We start from the raw sequence: 22,843 nt of genomic DNA, 5'->3' as shown, positions 1-22,843 counted from the left end.
AAATAAACAGCCCTGGGGTCTTTCTCTAGTCGCAAAGTTCAGAGTAGAGCTAAACCATCCACTGTCATCCTTGGTCCATGGCTGCCTCCACTCTCTTACTTCCTGCCAAACACAGTCTCTGCTGTAAGGCTAGGTGTCACAAAGACCCAACTCTTGTGCATACAGACAGTGTCCCAGCCACAGCCAGGGAGGTCTTCTGTACGAAGTCTTCATCCCTCAACCGTGGGCAGTTAAGCCCCTGCGTGGTACTGAAACACCTATATTCTTGTCCTAGGGCTGGAGGCCATACCCAGGAGTTCACACAAGCAGGCGTGGGAGGGGGTAGTTAACCACTGAGCTACACCCCCAGCCCGGAGTTCTGTTGTTTGTTTATTGTGCTGATGAAAAAGAGTAAAACTCAGAACCCTGCCCAGATCCCATCAACCCTTCTTAAACAGTGTGGACATTTCTGCTCCACGAGGAGGCAGGAGATTGGACAGGACTGCTCAGGAAGGAAACAGCTCCTAGCTCATCAGATACGGGTCCTATCTGCCTCTTCTCTGCCTGCTTGCACCTTGGGTGTTTCTCTCATAAATGTGCACTCTACTTCTAGAACCCAGGCTAAGCAGGACCTAAAATCTGCTGGGATCAGGGCATAAATGCTGAACGTCCAAGTGCTCCAGGCCTCCCTGGGCCTGGCCGACTTGTGCCAAACCCCAGCTTAACAGCCTTCCCTCTAGGGGTTCTTTCTGGGGCATTGTGTGATGCTGCAGAGGGTATGTGAGCTGCCTTCAGGATCATCAGCCTGAAGCTTAGCCTAGAGTCTGTCTATTCCAGTGGTTCTTAACCTTCCTAGTGCTGCGACCCTTTAATACAGTTCCTCATATTGTGGTGACCCCCAAAATTATTTCATTGCTACTTCATCACTGTAATTTTGTTACTGCTATGAATCATAATGTAAATATCTGGTATGTAGGATATCTGATATTCGACCCCCCAAAGGGTTGGGTTTTTTTTTTTTTTTTTTTTGAGACAGGGTTTCTCTGTATAGCTTTGGAGCTTGTTCTGGAACTAGTTCTTGCAGCCCAGGCTGGCCTTGAACTCACAAGATCTGCCTGCCTCTGCTTCCCTAGTGCTGGGATTAAAGGTGTGCACTACCACCGCCTATAGACTCTATTCTTCGGGGTGTGCCGTTCCCCATGCTGTCTGCTGGAACTACCTTCATCCACTGAGATGTAATAAGAGATGAAGGCAGCTGGACCACCTGATGCTGATGCAGTATGTCTTCCAGGTACACTTCCAGGAGATCATGGCCCACATGGGGGACTGCAAGTGGATGTCCTGGCTCCCGGTGCTGGTGGTAAGTTGTTCTGAGTGCCTCTCCCACTGCACACTTACTTCAGCCCCTGCAGAGCAAGGGGAATTCCCTCAGGCCAGAACCTTCGCTAGCTGTCGCACCTCAGACTGCCCTGAGCCTCCTGCACCTCGGCTTCAGAGCCCTTCCAGCCTCCTCCACCCAGCTGTCAGAATGAGGCTGAGGGAATAAGGACATTGGTACCCCTTGTTCTAACTGGACCATTTTCCTGGCACTTGCCTCATGGGACTTGTAGATAGAAATGTCTCTCAGTGCTTAGCAGTGACGTGTTAGTCTGTGTGATGGCCCACAGCTAAAAAAAAGATCAGAAAGTTCCTGCCCTCTTGAGTCCTGCCTGGCAGTGGGGATTGAGACACCATGAGACCAAAGGTGTCCCCTGTAGCACCTAGATATCTAGACATTCAAGAGAAGGGGTGCCTCCTTCGTGACCTTAAAAGAATCCAAGGCTTCTCTTAGATGTGGGAAGAGGATGAATTTGGACAGCAGGATCAGAAGTAAGCCATTGTAAGGATGGCTGTGGATGGGGGTGGAGACAGGAGTGGCCAATGTCGGGCTCTCTGGGGACTGTCCCCACATAACAACTGCATCTTGAGGAGGTGTGGAGGCCAAACACCTTTTCTGCGGCAGGTGTCCCTGATGTGCTCAGCCAAGGCAGAGGACTCCAACTGTGGCGAGAATGAATATCACAACCAGACTACCGGGCTGTGTCACCAATGTCCTCCCTGCAGACCGGGAGAGGAGCCCTACATGGTAAGAACCAGTGTGATGAAGGTTTCTCTCCCACCCACCAGTTCCTGAGTAACCACTCAGAGGCTTAATATTAATTATAAATGTTTGGCTGATGGCTCAGGCTTATTCCTAGCTAGCTTTTATATCTAAATTAACCCATTTCTAGTCGCCTAAGTATTGCCATGTGGCTGTGGCGTGACTGTCTACTGGCATGTTGTTCCTTGGGCGGCTGGATGGCATCTCCCAACTCTGCCCTTCCATTGTATCTCTGCTTAGATTTCCCACTTGACTCTATCCTGCCTTGCCATAGGACAAAACAACATTATTTATCAACCAATGAGAGCAATACATATTCACAGCATATAGAAAGACATCCCACAGGAGACCAGCCTATGTCCCTGAGCTCTCAGGAGGTAGGGATGTACTCACAGAACCATCCTCCTAAACTGTCACTGAGGTCACCAAGGTACATTCACCAGGGTTGAGTGGTATGAGCTGCAGAGCCCAGTGTACCCTCCAGCATATTTATCAGGAACTCTGAATTTTTTTTTTGGTAGGGGCTGGGTTTCAAGACAGGGTTTCTCTGAGTAACACCCCTGGCTCTCCTGGAACTTGCTTTGTAGACCAGGCTGGCCTCCAACTCACAGATATCTGACTGCCTCTGCCTCCCAAGTGCTGGGATTTAAGGTGTGTGCACCACCACCGCCCAGCCCTAAATTCTTTAAAAAGTGTCCTGTCCTGCCCTGTTGGGCTGATCATCTGAATTGGAAGCAGACAGAAATGCTCTTCGGGAATAGCACATCCATTCTGAGTTCTGGGTTCCCATTCTGTGGAACGACTAAGCTCACATGCTCTTTGAAACACCAGAGAATCGTCAGGGGCAGCAGCATCTGGGGTTCTTGCAGAGTTCTGAGAAAAGTCAGGCCGGGCAGAGGTGGCACACGCCTTTAATCCCAGCACTCGGGAGGCAGAGGCGGGCGGATCTGAGTTCGAGGCCAGCCTGGTCTACAGAGCTAGTTTCAGGACAGGCTCTAGAAACTACAGGGAAACCCTGTCTCGAAAAACCAAAAAAAAAAAAAAGAAAGAAAAGAAAAGAAAAGAAAAGTCAGGCTTTCGGGTTTGTCCTCTAGTGAAAGACACTCTGGGAAGCCACTGGGCCTCTTTAAAGCACCTCATCTGAGGCGGACACTGTCACTAAGCCATCAGGAGGTGGACAGGAGCAAGCTTAGAGAAAAGACCCGAGGGAGATAGGACTGACTTTACAGTTACTGTAGGATGGGCAGCCACGGGTGGACACTGCCAGCATGTCACTGTGCAGGCTTCTGTAGTCACTTGCTGTATTTTCATATCCTCTGCCTCCCCGGCCAGTCCTGCGGATACGGCACCAAAGACGATGACTACGGCTGTGTGCCTTGCCCTGCAGAGAAGTTTTCCAAAGGAGGTTACCAGATATGCAGGCGCCACAAGGACTGCGAGGGCTTCTTCCGGGCCACGGTGCTGACACCGGGGGACATGGAGAACGATGCTGAGTGTGGCCCGTGTCTCCCTGGGTGAGTGTGCTGCTGGGCTGAGCTCTGAGTGGGGAGGAGCAAGGGCCCTGTGAGCAGAAGCCCACAGACACAACAGGCCTTCCCAAAGTGGCGTCCCCACCCTTCGTCACCTGGGGGTGATAAGATAGTGAGTCCTGTCGCTGCTTCACGTGCTGTATGTGTGGTAGATAAGAAGGCATCATCGTAGGACAGCCTGGCTGCCTATGTAAAACAAAGCAGCCAAGCACAATTAAACAGTATATGGGAAGCATTTCGGAGGGGAAAAAGAAAATCTAACCTTCCCAGGAAGGTACTGGTTGTGCATTCTGGGAAGCCTGAGTAAAAGGCGCGAGTCCTCTGACGTCTGTGCTTTCCACGCCGTGGTGCTGCATAGGTCTTCCCCCTCCAAAGGCAGAGTGGGGCTACAACTGCTCCGACAGACAAAAAGCTAAGAAATCTTTCTGTTTTCCTGATAAAAATGCATTAGCAAATTCTGCCCGGAATCAGAAAAATTCCTTTCTGGACACCCAATCAAGACTAAGCCATAAGCTGTTGCTGCTGCCTCCCCCTAGTGGCCACAAAACATCACGTTTTGCAAGACGGCAGAAGGAGAGGAAAAGCATGGTGGGAGGTGGGGGAGGGGATGGAAGTGGTGGTGGCGGTGTGGGTGGAGGAGATGACAGAGGTGGTCGTGACGGTGATGGTGCCGATGGCCATGATGTAGCAGGTCTGGGGTGGGGTGGGGGGAATCCAGGTAATGCCAGAGGTGAGCAGTACCTTATGAGAAGGAGGTACAGAAACGTCAGAAAGACACCTCCAGCATAAACATCAGTGAGCTGTGAATTCGCTCTTCATCATCCCCCCAACACACACACACACACACACACACACAGAGAGAGAGAGAGAGAGAGAGAGAGAGAGAGAGAGAGAGAGAAATTTATTGTAGAAGCAATTATTTTACAGTTCCCATCCCCAGCTGTCCGTCTGCTGGTGACAGACTCCTACCCCAGTTTCCCAGGGTTCTGTCTTCAGCTTCGGGCCACCTCCCGAGCCACAGACTCAGGTATCCAAATATTTGCTAGGTAATGCAATGCTCCGGTCCCTGACACTATTTGTCAGGTGAATCTATGAGACAGTAGAACCTCGTCATGCAACCTTATCCTTCGACGTGCAGAAGGCAGAGGGGTAGAAATGGGGAGGGGAGGGGACGATTCCCTTTCAAAAGATGAGGGAAACGTAAATTTTCTACTCGCATAGTTGTTGCAGTTACTGTGTTGTGGAACTCTCCCCCAAAAGGAACAACAGCATTAGAACCAGAATAGGTGTATCCCCACATAACTGTATAGGCACCATTGAGGGGACTGGTTGGTGTAGACCCTGGGTTTGCCCCTGAGTGAGGGAAACTCAATGAGATCTGATGGTAGAGACAGAATTAGTCTCTAATAGCTTACACAATTCTTAGAATTTCATTTTGATTGATTCATTTATTAATTGGCTTCAGTTTTTTTTTCTTGGTTCAAAAGAATGGTACACAAACGCAGAGTGTCTGGGGGTCCACTGTGTCAGGCACACACATCCCATCCCGCTTCCTCAGGAGGGAAAGGACCCTCTGTGCAAACCCTGTCTACAGCCATGTAACAGCTACATTACTTATTTCTGCATTATTTATTTTCCCTGAAAGCAGCAAGCATCTGAGAAGGTCTGGTCCTTTGGTTCCCATGGCCTCAGTGAGGAGCTCATGCCAGATGCAGAGATGCTAGAGGCAGGTAGAGCCAGATAGAGGTGTTCTAGCAACCAGCGCTGAAGACTTGGCCCTTCAGCTTGTAACAACTGACGCCGGTCCCCACTCAGACTGCCAAGTCAGGGAAGGACACGACAGGACTCAGTGTCAGCAGGATCCTTTTGATAGCAACAAGGGAGATGGCTGAGCAGTGACAAGCCTGGAACCTAAGGAGCAAGAATTCGGAGAGCACGGGGAGCTAGGGCAGAGGCACTGGGGACGGCAAGAGTCTAAGTGCTGCCCAGCAGCTAGATGGAGGCACAGGCTGGAACGGACTCATTGGTATCTGCCCTCCTGTGCGTATAGGAAGAAGAGGCATTTGGTGGGGATGGACAGACAGGTAGAGGTCAGATGTGTAGAACCCAGTGCTGCGGGACATCCGGACCAAACTCTTCCAGGTGGACGGATGGAGAGGTGGAACACTCCAGGGACGTGCTGAGCATCGCTTGGGCTGTGCATATGGCATCCCCAAGGCAGCTTCAGAGTGCAGGGAGGATGGGTCCGTGTGAGGTGAAGCTCCCTAACCAGACACCTGGCTCTCAAGTGGCTAGAGGAGAGCCTTGTGACGGTGCCACAATCAGTGGTCCATGCAAGCGGTTGCTCTGTCCCATGTGACTGTATGCAGCCAGCATCATTGCCCGTTAGAGCCGCGAAGAAGAGGCTTTCTAGCTAAAATAGACAAGCCTGGCAGCATGCTGTGGCTGCACTGCTCAAAGGCAGATGCCAGCCGGCGCTTGAGATCTGACTTGAGAGCCATGAAGACCATTTGCCTGCTCCCAATATTCAGCAGAAAGTATCCAATCTCCGAGGACATTTGATAATAACTGTGAGCCGCTGCCTCTAGAAGACTTCAGGCAGCTGCCCGTTGTGTAGACTGGGGTGGGGTTGCGTGGGTTCCGGAAGCGTGTTTCGGGCTCTGAAGTCTTGAGTACTTCTTTCTCTGTTCCATGAAACAGTAACTTTACCTTCAACACTGAGGCTAGAGCACCCCGGTAAGTGAGGGAGGGGCCATGCCCACACCATCTCAGTGTGCTGCACATCACCCCACAAATGTGGAGACTAATCATCAGTTCCCTCTTGGGCCTTGCAGTGAGATCTATCTGCCAAGTCAGTCATTCCTGACCCTGGAGCCACTGAACAGAAAGCCTCCACTTCACCCCTAATCCCCAAGGCCCGCTTAGAACTACTACCCCTTCGCTCCGGATCTCAATTCACAGGGACAGGCCCCACTTCCTGTTGCATGCCCTAAACTTCCAGAACAAAATGAGGTTCTCATACTTTCACAGAGGACTATGGGGCCTTTTGGCAGGCTGGACCAGTTAGCTCCGTGAACCCCTGTGGTTGTGAGCCAGGATGTAGATTTACCTGGTGTTTGTCTTTTTAAGGCTGTGGGTTGGCCCTCTCCCCTCCCTGTGGTTTGGCAGGTGCTGGCTGCCACTCTCGGTTCTGCACACACATGTGGCCCAGACGCTCGCTGAACAATAGCAGCTCATGGGGCTTTCCTGTTGGGAAAGGTCTGTGTGGGAGACGAGAGGCAGCAAGGACGAGGCAGGAGGGAAGGGGTTAGATTTCATAACCTCCCTCTCTTTGCCATCCCCTGCCCGTGGGTAGCTCCTGCAGCCAGCTCTACACCAACCACCACCTTTCCGCAGGAGGCTTAGTGCAGCCCACAGGCTGGGCAGGCTGTAGACAGGACTCTGTAGAGCACAGATTGCTGCAGGTCATGGCATCTCATGACCCAGAGCCTCCACCGCAAGCCTCGATCCCAGGGAAGGGGAATCCGCTGGGAGAAGCAATCAGAGGAAGGCAGTCTGAATAGAAGACTCTCGAATCTTTGTTTCAACTGAATTTTGCCCCGAGCTAGACAACTTCTGGCCAGGAAGAACAGAAGATAGAAGGAGGGAATATTGATTGAGGTTGTCCCCGGCTGACAAAGGCTCAGCTTAGCATGTTTCTCCATTATGATGTTCCTAGTCATGAAAGAGAAACATCACTTCGATTCGGATTAACTCAGCTAATGGTGAGCCCCCCCCCATGCGTCACTGCCTTTCCTTTCCAGAGCGCTGCATGAGACAAGGTTTATTATAAAGTGGGCTTTGTGCTAGATGCTGCAGCCCAGTCATAGGCAAAACGTGCATGTTCTGAGCATGCTGCAAACAGCTAGTGTGGGGCTGAGCGTCCTGAAAGCATTTTCTATTTAACAGTTTCTCTCACAATGAGCTTATCAGAACACAACCTCACGGTAACTCTGAGAGCACATGTAGAGAAAAATCAAAATATGGATCAAAGAGTAAGACCTTGCATCTTTGCAGAAAGATGTGGTCTTGACAGTAACTGGGCCATACATGCCTGAATGAACACTTTACTTCAGACAGAAGAAGCTGTCAGAGGGCAGAAGAGAGGCTAGCATCCTCCGCTCCGCTCTTGTTTAGCCATATGCAGGACTACAGGTACAAACTTTGAGGTTAGTTTAGGTTAATCCTGAAAGAAAAGCCTAACATTTAAAAATGGTCTCTGGGGCTGGAAGGATGGCTCTGTTAGTACCTGCTGTACAGGCATGAAGATCTGAATTTAGATCACCAACATCCACAGAAAAGTCAGAAGCGGCGACATGATCACAGAGCCAGGAGGGCCCCTGGGTCCAAACTAGCCAGTCTGTCTAGTTGGATCATTGAGCTCCAGGCTCAGTGAGAGACCCTATCTTTACCAATAAAGCAGAGAGCAAACCAGCTAAGGTACCAGACATTGACCTCTGGTCTCCGTTTGCCCACACAAGGAAGAGTGCTCCATATGCAAACATGCATGTGCACACAGGAACACATGCATAACAAGACACACACTAAATATTCTTACAGCAGTACATGCTAGAACAAGAACATCTGAAGGCATTGAACACGTGTGCAGGGTGGGCCATGCAGCTTCTAAGTTTCCTAGAACCAATCCATCTTTAAAATGTTTATAGTGGGCCTTGAGCTATGACTCAGCAGTTAGGAACACCGGCTGCCCTTCCAAAGGAGCTGGATTTGACTCCCAGCACCTCCATGGCAAACTGTCCGCAACCCCAGTTTTGGGGCATATGACACCTTCTTCTGACCTCCAGCGACAGCAGGCATCCACATGATACACAAACAATGAAATGTGCAAACCAAAGGCTCATACACGTAAGATGAAAACAAACAGTCTTTTTTTTTCTTTTCAGTTTTTCAGTTCTGCCCCTTCATTAAGTTACTTTGTAAGTCTTAGTCAAGTGTACAGTCAGGGCCCGGGCAGGAGTGTGGAGCTGGAAACAGGAGCCCCTGGGAGAATCAGAGAGAGACTCAGATAGGAGGTGCCAGCCTACAGCAGAAAGTGCCTACCTATATGCCAAAGAAAGGCTACCTCACCAAGGATGGGAACCCCAGACAGGCCAGCCAGCAGCCCCCTCCCTGCTAAACCCAGGTCTTCAGTGTGTAACAGGTCCTAAAGCCCCTGTGGTCCCTACCCCTTCTATGTGTGTGACTTTGGAGCCTTACCTGTGATGGAGCCCGACATCCAAACATAACCAGAACGGACAAGTCTGTGGCTCTGCCACTTTAAAAGGGGGATGGGTGACACTCCCCCCCCCCCCCAAAATACCTTTGGAGCTTTTCTCCAGTTCAGTACTTGAACTGCGGAGCGGAATATAATGCCACTCATTACCTCGTCTGGCCACTACTCGTCAACAGTTGTCTTCCTTTCGTCCCTGGCAAGAGGTTTATCCTCATTGGCCTCCGGCACCAGGTCTTAGAAGACCGGACAGGAGAAGAAAACAGTATGGCCTGGGAGCCAGATATTAGACAGCTGAAAACAGAGCTGACCGGAGCACCTTGAGGCCACCTGCCCCTGCGGGGTGATTAATAATCACACTCCACCACTGGTCCCTCTGTAGCTCCTTGCTTCACTGACAAAGATGGTTTCTTAGGGGACCAGAGGGCGCGTTTGGGAGCTATTTCCAGAAGGCTTGACAGTTAAACTGTTGTGGCTTCTCCGAAGGGTGTTTTTGAGATTGGTTAATTAATGTTTACAAGATACACAGGGATCTGAAGATAAAAGGCGTTGAGGAAGGGCAAGCAATTACAACCCTGATGTTACTGGTAATGGTCCAAGCTCAGGCGGGCTAGGGTCCAGAGTCTCCCAGCCCGCCCTCCTGCCCCATCTTTACCACCCACAGTCATCAGGAGGGCTAATAAGAAAGAGGTTGGGAAATGACTGCAGGTGGATCCACCAGCAGAGAGGGCTTTTCATCTCCAGACTTCTCAGAAAGGGAAGCAATGCAGCCCGCACACGGGCTCCCTTTATTTCATTGGACTTCCCACAATGTGGTCAATGGCCTCATGATCACCACACAATGTTCATTTATGATAATGGCTCACACCAAGAAACGAGCCAAAACGTCAACGAATTAACCCCCCCCCAGCCGCCCCCCCCATTCCCGTCCCATGACGCTACTGGGAGGGGATTGGCTACTGCTGAGGGCTGGATCCTTTAAAGGGTGGGGCATAGGTAGTAGCAGGAGCATTACTTGGGTGAAAAAGGACTTGAGGTAGTCACTCTGAGTGAGTCACCCTTTACTCTGAGTGCAACCACAGACAAACACAATAGTTACGCAGGTGTCTTTAGCCCCCGGGCATTAATGGTATCGGGACCTGGTTCCTCTCTGGGTCATCTTCAAGGCCACCTGCACTGACCTGTGTGACCCCTCTAGTCGTTTTCTGTCTCTGGCACTGTTTCCCACGTAGGCAGTTGAAGGGTCCCAAGGGCCCCAGGGACAAGCAGGCATTTTGCCAGCAGCCCCATCAGGCTATGGGCTTGAGAGGGGAGAGGGACTGGGAGCTCACCAGTGCCCCCAGGTGGTGGCACACAGGCACTGCTGCTGAAAGCTTTTATGGGCGGTACTAATTACACTCACAAACACACACACACACACTCACACACACTAAAAAGACCCTTCAGGAAAGGAACAAAGAGAGGAAGCCATGTGAAGTCAGGCCCCAAATTATCCCAGTACTGGAAAAAGACTATTCATTCTGCTTCAGGACATGCTAAACATCTCCCCCAACCCCCAAGAAACTCAGGGAGGGCTGTTGGCCTCTCAGGCCTTCCCTTCCCACCAAGCTACCTCATACTCGGCTTCGGCCATGGCCTGGTGATATCCAGGTTGTGTGTGTGTGGTTCCTCTCACGCAAACGCCTTTACTCTTGTCTCATCTTGTCTCCTCAGCTACTACATGCTGGAAAACAGACCGAGGAACATCTACGGCATGGTGTGCTACTCCTGCCTCTTGGCCCCTCCCAACACCAAGGAATGTGAGTGTTTCCCCTTCCGCAGAACCACTGCCTCATTGAAATGCATTAGCGATGGTCTCACAGTGCCCCAAATGTGTGCGGTTGCATCATAAAATGAAAGAAATCAACGTTCTTCCCCTTGGAGCGGTCTTACCAAGAGCAAGCCTGGATCAGAATTCTGTTTCTCCCCCTATGCCTGTCATCATCTTCTGTTGGTCTGTTGTGTGAGTTTGAGTCTGTGCCTGCCCAAAGGCCATCTTGTGAATGTCTGCCCCGTGCCTATGTGTGTGACTGTCTGTGTCCCTAACAAAGGTCTTTGCTTTCTCTTGTATTGAACAGCACGGAAAATGGGAAGGGATCCATGCAGGGAAGGGATCCATGCAGGGAAGGGATGAGGGAAACAGGGACAGAAATCCTTGACAGGGCTTTACAAAGGGTAGCGTCACTGACTCCCAGTGACCCCGACTGTCCCACATAACACACACTCGTGCAAACGTCACTGCACACAGACTCATCAGCCTAACCCATGCAGTGGCCAGCATTGATGGTGGATATGTTTTATAAGGTTGTTCTCAACCTGTTTGCTGTCTTCAGCATTTATTACCACAGCCTTCATAAACACATACACACATGCACTACTCTTGGGGACGGGGCACGAAAGGGTACAAAATTGAAGATTACCGCTGTGCATTGTCTTAGGTTGTAAATGTTGACCACACGGGAAGTCCAAGACATAGTAAGGACATGTAAAGTTGTTACATTGTTCTATTTAAAGCAGAAACAGGCCGAGCGCACAGTAGAATCACAGTCTTCATGTCCTGAGTGACCTCGTGGGATTTTATTAACTCCGACTGTCAGGTCCTGCACAAGTTCCTGTCTCTGAGAATATTAAAAAAAAAATTTCTAGCAGTCTGTAACTGTAAAGTAAAACACCGCACGTCTCTGAGTGGCGGCAGGCAGTGGGTCCTGAGACTGCAGCGGGCCACGAAAGGCAGCCAGTTCCAGGCAGGGAACCGCATGGCAGGTGACAGACAGACAGATAAGCAGGCATACCATGCAGAGTGAGGTTGGATATTTACTTAGTGGGTTATGGAAGGGAAGGGGACAAGGAAGAAGGGAGAAGAGCAGAGAGGCAGAGAAAGAGAAGGGAGGGGGAGAAGCCAGGGCAGCAGCTACCTCTTTGGGAGAGAGATGGAAAAGGAAAGGGCTCAGACTGGAAGGCCTGCCTCAGTGGTGGGGGGAGGGGGAGGGGGTGTGGCTTGTCTCTTAAAGGGACAGGACAGACAATGACACAGTCCATCACCACAGGGCCCCATTTGCCCGGCACTGAGGTCCTTTACTCCTGGTGTAGAATGAAGCCAGGCCCAACACCTAGAGAAGATTAGCACAGAAGCAGCTGGACATGGAGGCAGCTCTGCCAGCAGCAGCATTTGTTTCTCTTGCAGAGGACTGCAGTTCAGTTCCCAGCACCCAGCTCAGGGGCGAACCACCACCCAGCTCAGGGGCGAACGACCATCCAGCTCAGGGGCGAACGACCATCCAGCTCAGGGGATCTGATGCCTTCTCCTGGCCTCTGTGGGCACCTAACACACACACACACACACACACACACACAAATTAATAAAAATAAAATTTTTCTTGAAAGACCAACACAACAAAGGTATAAATAAACATTAAGGCCATCACGCTGGTCGGCCAGCAGCTCCTCTAAGGATCACTTGGTTGTCCCTTCTGTCACGAAGAGAGAGGTCCCAAGACCTGATCTACTGAGCTAATGTGTGTGACCACTGAAAAAGCTAAAGAGACTGCAGATACAAAGGCATTTGGAAAGAACTGTAAAGTGCGAGACAATTTTAAGTTCTCCTGTATATATAAAATTACACAAGGCCATGGGAAATGTAGAAATATATCCATAAGCGATCAAGAATTGAAATAACTTCCAAAAATTACAGCTGTCAGACTTATGATTATCGTCCTCCATGGGCTGCTGCTTTCCTGGTCTCTTAAGAATCGCTCTTCCGTTTATGGAGAAGGGTCCTCCCCCGTTTCAGAGCACTGGAATGTATGGTTTCTTGGATTTTGAGCTATGGTCTATTAAATGTTGATATGTTCTGAAGTTGGGGCCCTTAACCTGCATCTGAATGTCCACCCTACTAAATATGTGTTTGGGGATCCCATCATACAGGCTGGACGGAGGCTAGCCTTATCTACCCATGCTCCATAGGAAGGAAAGCCGATGCCTGGAACCCTCAGATCACAATAGTACTTTCATGCAGAGTGTAATAGGGACTTCCTCCTTAAAAGGTCAGGTGATAGGAACGGAAGAGTGTCACCTCCCTTCTGGTGAGGCCAGGAGAGTGGTTTGAGACTGGGCAGGAGGATGCCTAGAGGCAGGGATGCTAGCCTTTTGGGGACTCAGAGGGCCAGGCCCTTGTCTGTATTCCAAATAGTTTAGCAATTGGAATAGATTTGCATGTGTTTAAAACTGAACTTCCTACCTGTTATATGCTAATTCATTTACAAATTGGAGGCGGCCCTGGGGCACCTGGCTGCCAGCCTGACCTGTGGTGAAGTTAGCTGCCATTGCTAATGTGTCTTCTGTCGGGGCATCTCCGTGGATTAAATAACTCTGCACTGGGGTTCTCACCTGAGTGGGAGATATCAGGACCGCACCGCCTTTGAGAAAAGATTCTTAGTCTGAGGAACCTGGGAGGAAAGCAGCTCCCCTTGGGGGCCTCACACAGATGCATGCCCTTCCCTAATTGCCTAGCCAGCCAGAAGAGCTAACTAACCATGTGCATCCACCCTAGCAGAAAGCAGGCAAAGTCCCTGACTCTTAGGGGTTAAGCAACAAAAAACACAGAATTCCCTTCCATCCCTCTAGTCTTTAATTGCTTAACTGACAGCTAGATCCCAGGAAGGCTTCGTTATAGGTTTCTATACCCCAGTCTTGGCTCTGGGGCCAGTCCAGCTCCCACTGGATTCCTTTCAAGCCAGTCTCCAGGCATCTGTTTCCCAGCCCAGAACTTGTCAATGACAGATGTGGTAGACTGGTCGGAGCAGCACTGACTGGTCGGATTCTTCCTCAGAACTAAAACAGGCTTCACTTTGCCCTTCTCTATCCTGGCCTCAGTCTGGAGACTGTGTTACCCAGGATGCACTGTGACCAGAAAGACTACCAGTAAAGATGGCCCCGTAAAATTAGGAGAACCATATGCTCTGTATTGTTGTCCAGAGCCCCGCCCCAGGAAAGTCAAGGACTTGGCCAAACCTCATCTTTGTTGGGATCTTGACATCCCTGGCTGGTGGCCTAGGCTGCACCCCTTCCCAAAGGGTGGATTTGCTGGGCCTTGCTGAACCAAGTTGTCATTCTTGGTACTCTGAGTCAAGGACCCTGGGGCACCTGGTGATGCAGCTACATGCCCAGGAGAGCGAGAGCGGGCACATGGCCAGGTACAGGACAGCCAGCCTGGCTGCAGGCCTGAATCAGCATGAGGGTCTCCTCTGGGAAGGACAGGGGTCAGGGTGCCCACCGCTCTCCTCACCCTGCGCGAATGAGCCTGCTCTGGCCTTCTCAGTGAACTGGCTGCTTCTCTGAGCACTGGGCAGAGGAGTTCGACTCTTAATGTATGAACTGTTTGAGATAGTAGCTCATGTTTCTGGGTCTGCCTCTGACGCAGGGGGTCTGGGTGGTCCCCAACATTTTCATTAAGTATGTCATTTGGGCATAGGTTAAAGGTCCTGGCTCCAGACCTTTCCTGCCTTTGTTAGAGTATTTATCCAGCCTCATGGAGCTGTCTCTGTCCCTGCCAGGCTGTACTCAGGGGCAGCATCCACCCACACACAGACTTTCACACACCAGGGTGGATTAAGGCTCGCCAAGCACTCCCATAAGCATGTCATAAGAGTGTGTCTGTGTTGCTGTGACACAGACCATCAGAGGCCCTCAGAAGGAATGAGAAAGTGACACACATTTGCTTATGAAGTAGAATTAAATGTTCCTGTTCCTGGATGGCCAAGATGCTGGGTCCCAGGTCAGTCCTGCCTCCAGGCTAACCATCATCTCCATCAAAGCGCAGAGACCATGGGATCCTTGGAGTGGCTTGTTTCTGCTTTCTCTGCCATGTAATTGAGACAAGACCCCCACACACTGGGGAGACAGAATGTGTGCATTGAATCTGGAAACACAAAACAAGATACAGCTGGCAGCCTTCCCTAAACTGGCACCCAACAATCTCTTCCCAAGGCCCTGCAGCAAAGCCCCCTGCCCTCCTGCCAGGAACATCCCACCAGGAGAGCTTCAGATCTTGGCCTCTTTTGCCACCTGCTGCCATGGTGCACTGGTAAATCCAAGTTAGACCAAAGGCTCACGAAAGCCCTTTGGTTTATTTTCTCAGTAAACCAAGGAGCAAGATGTACTTGAGCAAGGAGCTCTGTCTGTAATTTCCTTTCTCCCACGCTGTCTGGAGAATGCAGATATCTCAGACAGCTAAGTAAAGGGGCCTGAGCTGCAAGGGCAATTGGTCAGGTTTGGAGGCAGAATCTCTGGGCTGGAGAAAGGTGTGCATCCCGCTTGGCTTCCATGTGAATTCCTACCCCGAAGAAAGTGATCTCATTATCTGTACCTCTGTTTCCACTAAGGTCTTGGTCACATGATCTCTGTGAGGACAGGTGGGACTGTATGGACAAGGTGTGGGGAAATACCCACCATGGGGCTAGTGAGATAACCCACCCAGCAGAGTGGGCAGCAGGCTCAGCTACACGACAGTGGCCCTGCACTTCCAACAGCTTGTCTGGGACAGACTGGTTAGAAGGACAAGGACATAATGCAATAGAAGCACTGTGTTGTGGCAGGTCCACCCTGTCACCTCTATCTACCATCTATCTATCTATCTATCTATCTGTCTGTCTGTCTGTCTGTCTATCTATATATCATCTATCATCTATCTATGTGTGTGTGTGTGTGTGTGTGTGTGTGTGTGTGTGTATGTAATCACCTGTCAGTGGCTAAGTCCCCTGAGTGTAGTCATGAATAGGGTGGTCTCTTAAGGGAGGGACACCCAGGCTGTGGCTTAGAGCACTGTAGTGGATTCTGTGTGGTACACATGACTCCCTTATATGAGCCTTAGAACATAAACAGGAAACCTTGACCTCCAGGAGCATGGACCCAGTCACTTCTGTAAAGTACTATCCACACCAGAGCATGCCACATACCACTGTTCATACCAGATCGTGCCACATACCATTATTCACACCAGAACATGCCACATACCACTATTCACACCAGAACATACCACATAGCACTATTCACACCAGAACATACCACATAGCACTGTACATACCAGAACATGCCGCATAGCACTGTACACACCAGAACACGACACATATCACTATTCACACCAGAACATGCCACATAGCACTATTCACACCAGAACATGCCACATAGCACTATTCACACCAGAACATGCCACATACCACTGTATACACCAGAACATGCCACATAGCACTGTACACACCAGAACATGCCACATAGCACTGTACACACCAGAACATGCCACATAGCACTGTACACACCAGAACATGCCACATAGCACTGAGGACCTGGTAAGAGGCAGGGTCTTCCAAAGGAGGCCTAAGTAGAAGCAAAGATAGTGTTCCCAGCAAACCAGTCCTCTCCCTTCTAGCAGCTGGTGAGGAACCAATGACCCCACCCATGGCTCAAGGATCCACCACCAGGGTTGTGGGGCACCTCCTTGACAACCCTAAGAACCAAATCACTCTTTAAAATCCAAACTGTTTACACTCTGTAGAGGATGCCAGGCAGCCTCTAATGCATACTGGCACTTTTATAAATTGTGTGGATTAACAACTTCAAAGGCCCGTATATGCCATCATCTCTTTGAACAGAGCTATAACCCCACTAAGCCTTGCACTTACAGCTCACTAAGTCCCCGAGGAAGGTGAGCTGAGCTCCTGCAGCCAGCCTGGGAATTCACGGTGAACTAGACACATCTGTCCCTACCGTCTTGTGTACTCATAGACCGCGAGTGAAAATTTCTGCCCGTTATCTGGAACATTAGTTTTACCAGCTTTTATCAGACATTTCACCTTGCTCATTTCAAAGCCAGGGTTCCATGGAAGCACACAAGCCAAAGAGATTGATACGGAGGAGCAAATGCCCGATTGAGGGGAGCAGGGTAGGGTGGGGTATTCCTAGCTGCAAAACATTTTGAGAGTGCAGAGTCAATCCGCATCAGACCAGGGTACAGCCTGATACGGGAGAGTATGCGTGCAGGGGTCCTAGCATGCTGCTCGGGGGGACTTGCACCATGGCCGTGCCTCCATGATGGGCAATGCAGATGCTAAGGCATCTTCTAGGCCTCACCCCCAAGTACCTTGTAGGCGGGGATAGTTTATAGAGCCAGGATGATGATGATGATGATATGCAGTGAAGAGCAGCAATCACCCAGGTCTGTGGCTCACTCTCTTTCTCTCCCTCTCCGTGGGTCTTGCCCAAACATACATCACACACGGTTTATTCAACACAATACAGTGTGTTCCTAAGATTAACGCCTATAATTCTGCTATGTGTTTTTCAAGGGTTTGGGATGATAGAGAGCGGGTGTTTGTTTCCTATGGGGATTTTTTCCAACCACTCTAAGAAAGAACAGCATCCCGAAGTGATTGCCAGTGTCCCGCATTTGCCCCCCAAGGCCTGCAGGTACCCTCCTGCCCATTAGTAAGCCACACTCACTGCAGCTTCTAGGGGTTCCTTTGGGGCCTGCACTGCCCCAGTGTTCTCTATGAAGGTGATGGGGCCTGAGCTGCCCCAGCGCTCTCTATGACAGTGACATGTCACAATGCTTAGGGGCTTGAGCAGACCTGTGTGAGTTTGGCCTTGCAGGCCTAGGGATGTTCACGACTAGGGTTTGCTCTGCTTTTCTCAGGCCTCCCTCACTTAGAAGGCAGAAGGCACTGAATTGAGGGCAAAAGAGACCAAATAAGAGGCAGGTGGGGTTTTTTGTCGCTGCTGTGCTCAGAGCAGGTCCTAATGAATTTGATTTCAGCTGTTCTCCACAGAGTACATTTCTTTCGTCTGCCTGAAACAGAGCTGTCACTCAGAACATCTGAACCACACGCCCATGCATTCAGTTGCTCTGGGTCCCTTCAGCTCTCTCTTTGTTGAAAGAGCAGCTCCACTCTCTTGCCAGTTCTGACCCTGAGAAGCCTGTCATCAGGCCGTGGGGTGTAGCCCTTCAGGACCTGCACGGCCTGTGGGCCTGGCTGAATCTGTATAATCCTGCTCCTTCTGTCCACATAGGCCCCAGGGTCTGCTGCAGGATCCCAGAGGGAAGGATCTGCCTCCCTGAAGAATCTGGACGTGCCCTGAGGTCCATCACATAGGAAGGGTAGGGCAGAGGCCATGAGGGCTGAAGGGTTCGCTTGAAGGGTGGCTGCAGGTGTTTGGCTCCAGTCCCCGGCTTAGAGAAGAGGTCTACCTTCCTGCCATACCTCATCTCCACTTCCCCCTTCTTAGATGTACTCAGCGCAGCATCCTTTGGCTGAGGAGTTCCTGGCAGCCCCTATAACCTGTACAATCTGGATGCTCCGCTAATGCCAACCGGAGTTCAGTTTGGGGACTGTCCAGCGAGGCATAGCTGGCCCAAGCAGGTAGCATCTGTGGCTCTGGAAGATGTCCGTAACAAGTAGCAGCCTGTACCAATGTTTGGCGATGTCATGTAACCAGCCCTCTCAGGTACAGGGGCATTTCATAAGTCTGTACTAACCATTGCTACCTCTATTGTTTCTTTCTAGACCATAGACCTGGGTGTGTTTGCACCCCATCCCCAGTCCTGTTACTGCCTTGGTCGACAAGTTCTAGCAAGAAGGGAAAGAAGGGACAAAAAAAAAAAAAAAAGACAAAGATTGATCGCGTCCACAAATATAGCCCGTGACTTTTTTTTCTTCTTCCGCCCATATATCTTAAGCTCACCTGAGCCCCTAACCAAACCATCAGATCAGTTTCTTTTCAATGTTCTGTTTGCTTTAGAGAAAGGCAATTAGGTTCTATTCAAAGCTGGGTCAGGACCGTCCTCCTGATGACATGTGATGGCTGCTTCCCAGCGCAGTACAAATGGCAAGACCCTGGAGCTTGCCTCTGCTGGCTGGAGCAGCTGCCAGCCTCTAAAACACTTGGTGGGGGTCTGTGAGCAGGAGGGGGTACAGCCTGAATGTCTGTCATTTGATAGGCGAGCAGGTGAACGTAGCTATGTAGACAGGACCACCACTGGGGACTCCCTCGCCCGTTCCTCCCTCAAGATAAACTTTCATAGTAGAAGGTTAAGTTTGGAACCTGAAGGTCACAGAAAGGCTTCCAGTCTTCCTCCAGAAAGTTAAAGAGACATCTCACCCTCCCTGGGCAAGTGACTATCCTCCTGGCCCACACCACAGTTCTATTTCTGTCTAATGCTGAGGGCCAAGCTACCCTCTGAATACCTTCTCACCTCTCCGACGCACAGATCCACCTCCAGCCAGCCCTCGGCCCGTGATGCCCTCTGGCACGTCCACACTGTTCTCCTTCCACCTCTCTATTTGCTGAACTAGGTACAAGGCCCAGGGCAGAGACGCCTGGCCTCTCTCCACAGGGTGTATACTCATATAACTTGGCCGCGCATTCCATGCTGTGTGACTGTGTTCCTGCTCCCGGGCTGGCACAAGCCAGATGGCAGGAGGCTTCTCACATAGCAGGCCTGAGTTTTCTTCCAGAACCTGTTAGACTGCTGCCCCTGCTTATCCCTTCAGAAGTCCCACAGCACTGTAGCCTGACCCCAGGGCACCCTGCAGGCCAATCTCTTGGCTGGCTGGGGTGGGTGCGTGGAAGGACGTGACTTCAGGGAGGTTGGTGGCTTTTCAGAATCATGGCATTACTTTATGATCCTCTCCAGAACTGAGAAGCAGCAAGGACAAGAGAGAAAGACAAGAAAACATAGCTCCCTTCCCCACTCTAGGGCTGAGGGGCAAGGGTCCTGCCTCTAATACTCCTGAGCTATCTATGGTCCAATCCTGATTGTGTTTTTATCAATTGAAGAACTCAAGTTTGACCTAAGGAAAGTTATTTGTCAGAAAAAACAAAAACAAACAAAAACAAAAACAAAAACAAAAACAAGGACTTGTGGTTTGTCTGGTAGCAAATCAGCTTCTATTTTTCTCCATGCTAAGTGGCAGTTTTTCTTTTCTTTGCACTGCCCCCGGCCCCAGTGTTTGGATTATCGAAACCGGGTCTCTCTTATTATAGACTGACCTGGAACACACTCTGTGGATCAGGCTGGCCTTGAATTTATAGAAATCTGCCTGCCTCTCCTTGAATTTACATAAATCTGCCTGTTGGGATTAAAGGCATATACTACCCTACCCACCCTTTTGTTTTGTTTTTTATGACACTTTTTTTTGTCCTGTGTAGGGAGAGCAATGAGCCAAGGCTAGAGAGGAGAGCAGGGCACATCCATTTTTAAATGGGTTGGTGGGAACTACTTAAAACTCACCTCCGGTTCAGAGGGCAGTGCAGTGGTGCAGTGATCGCCTAGCTTGCATGAGGCGAGTGCCACAGAGCCACCACCACTCAGGACCTCAGGAAAAATCCCAGAGGTTCGCACATCAGAGCTGTGAACACGAGTGTGCCACTCTGCGGGCTCCTTCTGCCTCCTCCTCGGGTTTTGTTTCTCCAGATTTTTAGAAACAAGAATATATTGCTTTTATGACCAGAAAAGATATTGGAAACACATTTCTGCTCTCCCTAAATGAAAACAAAATCAATCAAGCAGTGTTCCCTCTAAAATGCTTCCATAGACACGTGCCGTCTTTTGCAGCAGCGTGCACAGACTTCCTCTCGGTCACAGGAAAACTGAGTGGGTGGGGCAGAGCACTCTCGGGACTTAAATCTCAGCAGCCTGTTCCTGGGATGACACGGAAGCCACTGTTAGAGAAGAAACAACCCGTGTTTCAGTGTTTGTACATTTAAAATTGAACTTCGCGTGTAATGCTGTCCTCCTTGTCCACCTCCCAGTTAGAGTGGCCCAAATGTAAAGAGATAAAATTGAAACAATAACATTGGTTTCCCTGAGTAGTATGGAAACTTGGCATCTATAAGGCTGGCATTCCTGGTACTATATAATCATTGAGTGTACTTAAACTGTAGTAATTTAAAATGAGCAAACATGTAAATTCAGATTACAAAACTATGGAGTCAAAGTGTCCCTAAAGATGCAGATTTTTATTAATTTTCCTTTGGCGCTCCCAATAAACCTAAATATGATGAATTTATTGATAAATGTAGTGGAAAGTTTTTTAGTCTTAATATCTTCCAAGCAATATATTAAAAAAAAAGAACAAGAAAACCCCAATGGATGGAGAGATGGCTCATGGCTAATCATGGCTAAGAGTGCTTGCTTCTCTTGCAGAGGACTGGGGTTCAGTTCCCAGCCCCCACATTGGGTGGATTACAAGCACTAGTTACTCCAGCTCCAGGGGTTCCAGTGCCCTCTTCTGGTCTTCACAGGCATCTGCACACATGTGCTTTACACACACACATGTACACACACATGCATACATATATATACTATACACACATGTATACACATATACACACATACACAGGTACACACACATACATATACACACACACACAAATTTTAAAAACCAGAATTTCTAAGATGTCAGAACACTCTTTGGGAACGTTAAACACACTAGGAAATAAAATGCATGCTCTCGGCCTCTCCCCTGCAGTACAGCCCAGAAGCCCAGGTTGGTTCAGTTCACTGCGGTATCTTATTTTCCAGCCTTTGAATGTGGTGCTCTGTCAGATCTCTGAGGTTTTGTGTTCTCCTTGCAGGTGTGGGGGCCACCTCTGGGGTTTCTGCTCACTCCTCCAGCACGTCTGGGGGCAGCACCTTGTCCCCCTTCCAGCATGCTCACAAAGGTGAGGAGGGTGCCCAGCTGAGGGGTCCTTTGAAACTCAGCTAAGAGGGGGCGAGGAGGGGTGAAGAGGGAGAGGGGATCTGTCAGCAATGAGCATGGAGCCCTCCCAGTCACTTCTGATATGATGAAATCGCATGTTCCCGCTCAGGGCCACCTCACATCCCCCAGCACCCGAGAAAAGCATGCAACCACGAATAATAGGACACACACATCCCCCGTCTCACACATCTGGCAGTGTTATGGCTGTACCCCATGACATCAGGAGGCTGAACACCCTTCCATGGGCTCTCAGCTCTGTACCTCCTTCAAATGGTCCAGGGTACCAGATGCCTACCGCTGCCTTTCTGGGTGACAGGTCATTTGGGTCCTGCTTCATGGGAACCAGGTGTCCTGTTTGGTTATTTTGGAGAGTTGGAGGGAAGTTTTGGATAGTCCACATACCAAAGCTGCAGTTAGGGAACCAAGCAAACAGCTCCTGGGAGTAAGGAGCAGCCAGGCAGAAGTGGAAACAGCAGGAGTTGTCGGGTCAGCTCAGCCCTGGCTTCCCTGGGGCTCTTGCTGGGACTCTGAGGACAAGGTGCCAAGGAAAACCAAGCCAGGAATCCAATATCTAGCCCGAGGAGTGGCCTTTTGCTTGGGAGCGAGCGCCTAAACCTGAACTAGGCTGTCTCCAGACACTCGTTCATGGGCCTCTCGTCCTCACGGCCACCTTTCAGGATCTCAGAGTAGGCAAGCCAAGAGTGAGCGCCCCGCCCCAGGGATGGCTTCTTGGTTTTGCCTCCTATAGTCTTCCCAGTCCAACACACGTGAGCCTGCTTGACAATGTGGGAGCAGCCTAGCAGCCAGAGCACACTTTGGGGGCCCGGTCCTTGGGCCAAGTGTGATCCCTGGAAGCATTCCTATGACCGGGTCTTCTGGTGCGCGGCTGAGGCTTGGGGGCGGGGCCTTCAAAAGCATGTCTCCTCCTCTCCCTGCTGCCAGCAGAGCTCTCGGGCCAGGGACACCTGGCCACGGCGCTGATTATTGCCATGTCTACCATCTTCATCATGGCCGTGGCCATCGTTCTCATCATCATGTTCTACATCGTGAAGACCAAGCCTTCCGCTCCAGGTGACACCCTGCGCCCTTCCCCCATCCCAACACTCCGCGACCTTCCCTGAGAGAACCGGGGGAG

At 50.4% G+C, this 22,843-nt stretch overlaps 1 protein-coding gene across 1 annotated transcript in view; it reads left to right on the top strand.

Annotated features, from left to right (window-relative positions):
• Nucleotides 1–1,288: 1,288 nt before the first annotated feature.
• The window catches only part of Edar (ectodysplasin A receptor), a 29,380-nt gene continuing 7,825 nt past the window's right edge, over nucleotides 1,289–22,843 (top strand). The window contains exons 1-6 of the mRNA XM_038344091.1: nucleotides 1,289–1,339; nucleotides 1,982–2,104; nucleotides 3,452–3,633; nucleotides 10,631–10,716; nucleotides 21,584–21,670; nucleotides 22,654–22,779. Coding sequence (XP_038200019.1) covers nucleotides 1,289–1,339; nucleotides 1,982–2,104; nucleotides 3,452–3,633; nucleotides 10,631–10,716; nucleotides 21,584–21,670; nucleotides 22,654–22,779 — 655 coding nt within the window. The remainder of the gene's footprint in view (nucleotides 1,340–1,981; nucleotides 2,105–3,451; nucleotides 3,634–10,630; nucleotides 10,717–21,583; nucleotides 21,671–22,653; nucleotides 22,780–22,843) is intronic.

The sequence above is a fragment of the Arvicola amphibius genome, chromosome 9 (assembly GCF_903992535.2).
Source record: "Arvicola amphibius chromosome 9, mArvAmp1.2, whole genome shotgun sequence".
NCBI lineage: Eukaryota > Metazoa > Chordata > Mammalia > Rodentia > Cricetidae > Arvicola > Arvicola amphibius.
The sequence above is the reverse complement of the archived record's forward strand: the minus strand, read 5'-3'. Positions and strand labels throughout refer to the sequence as shown.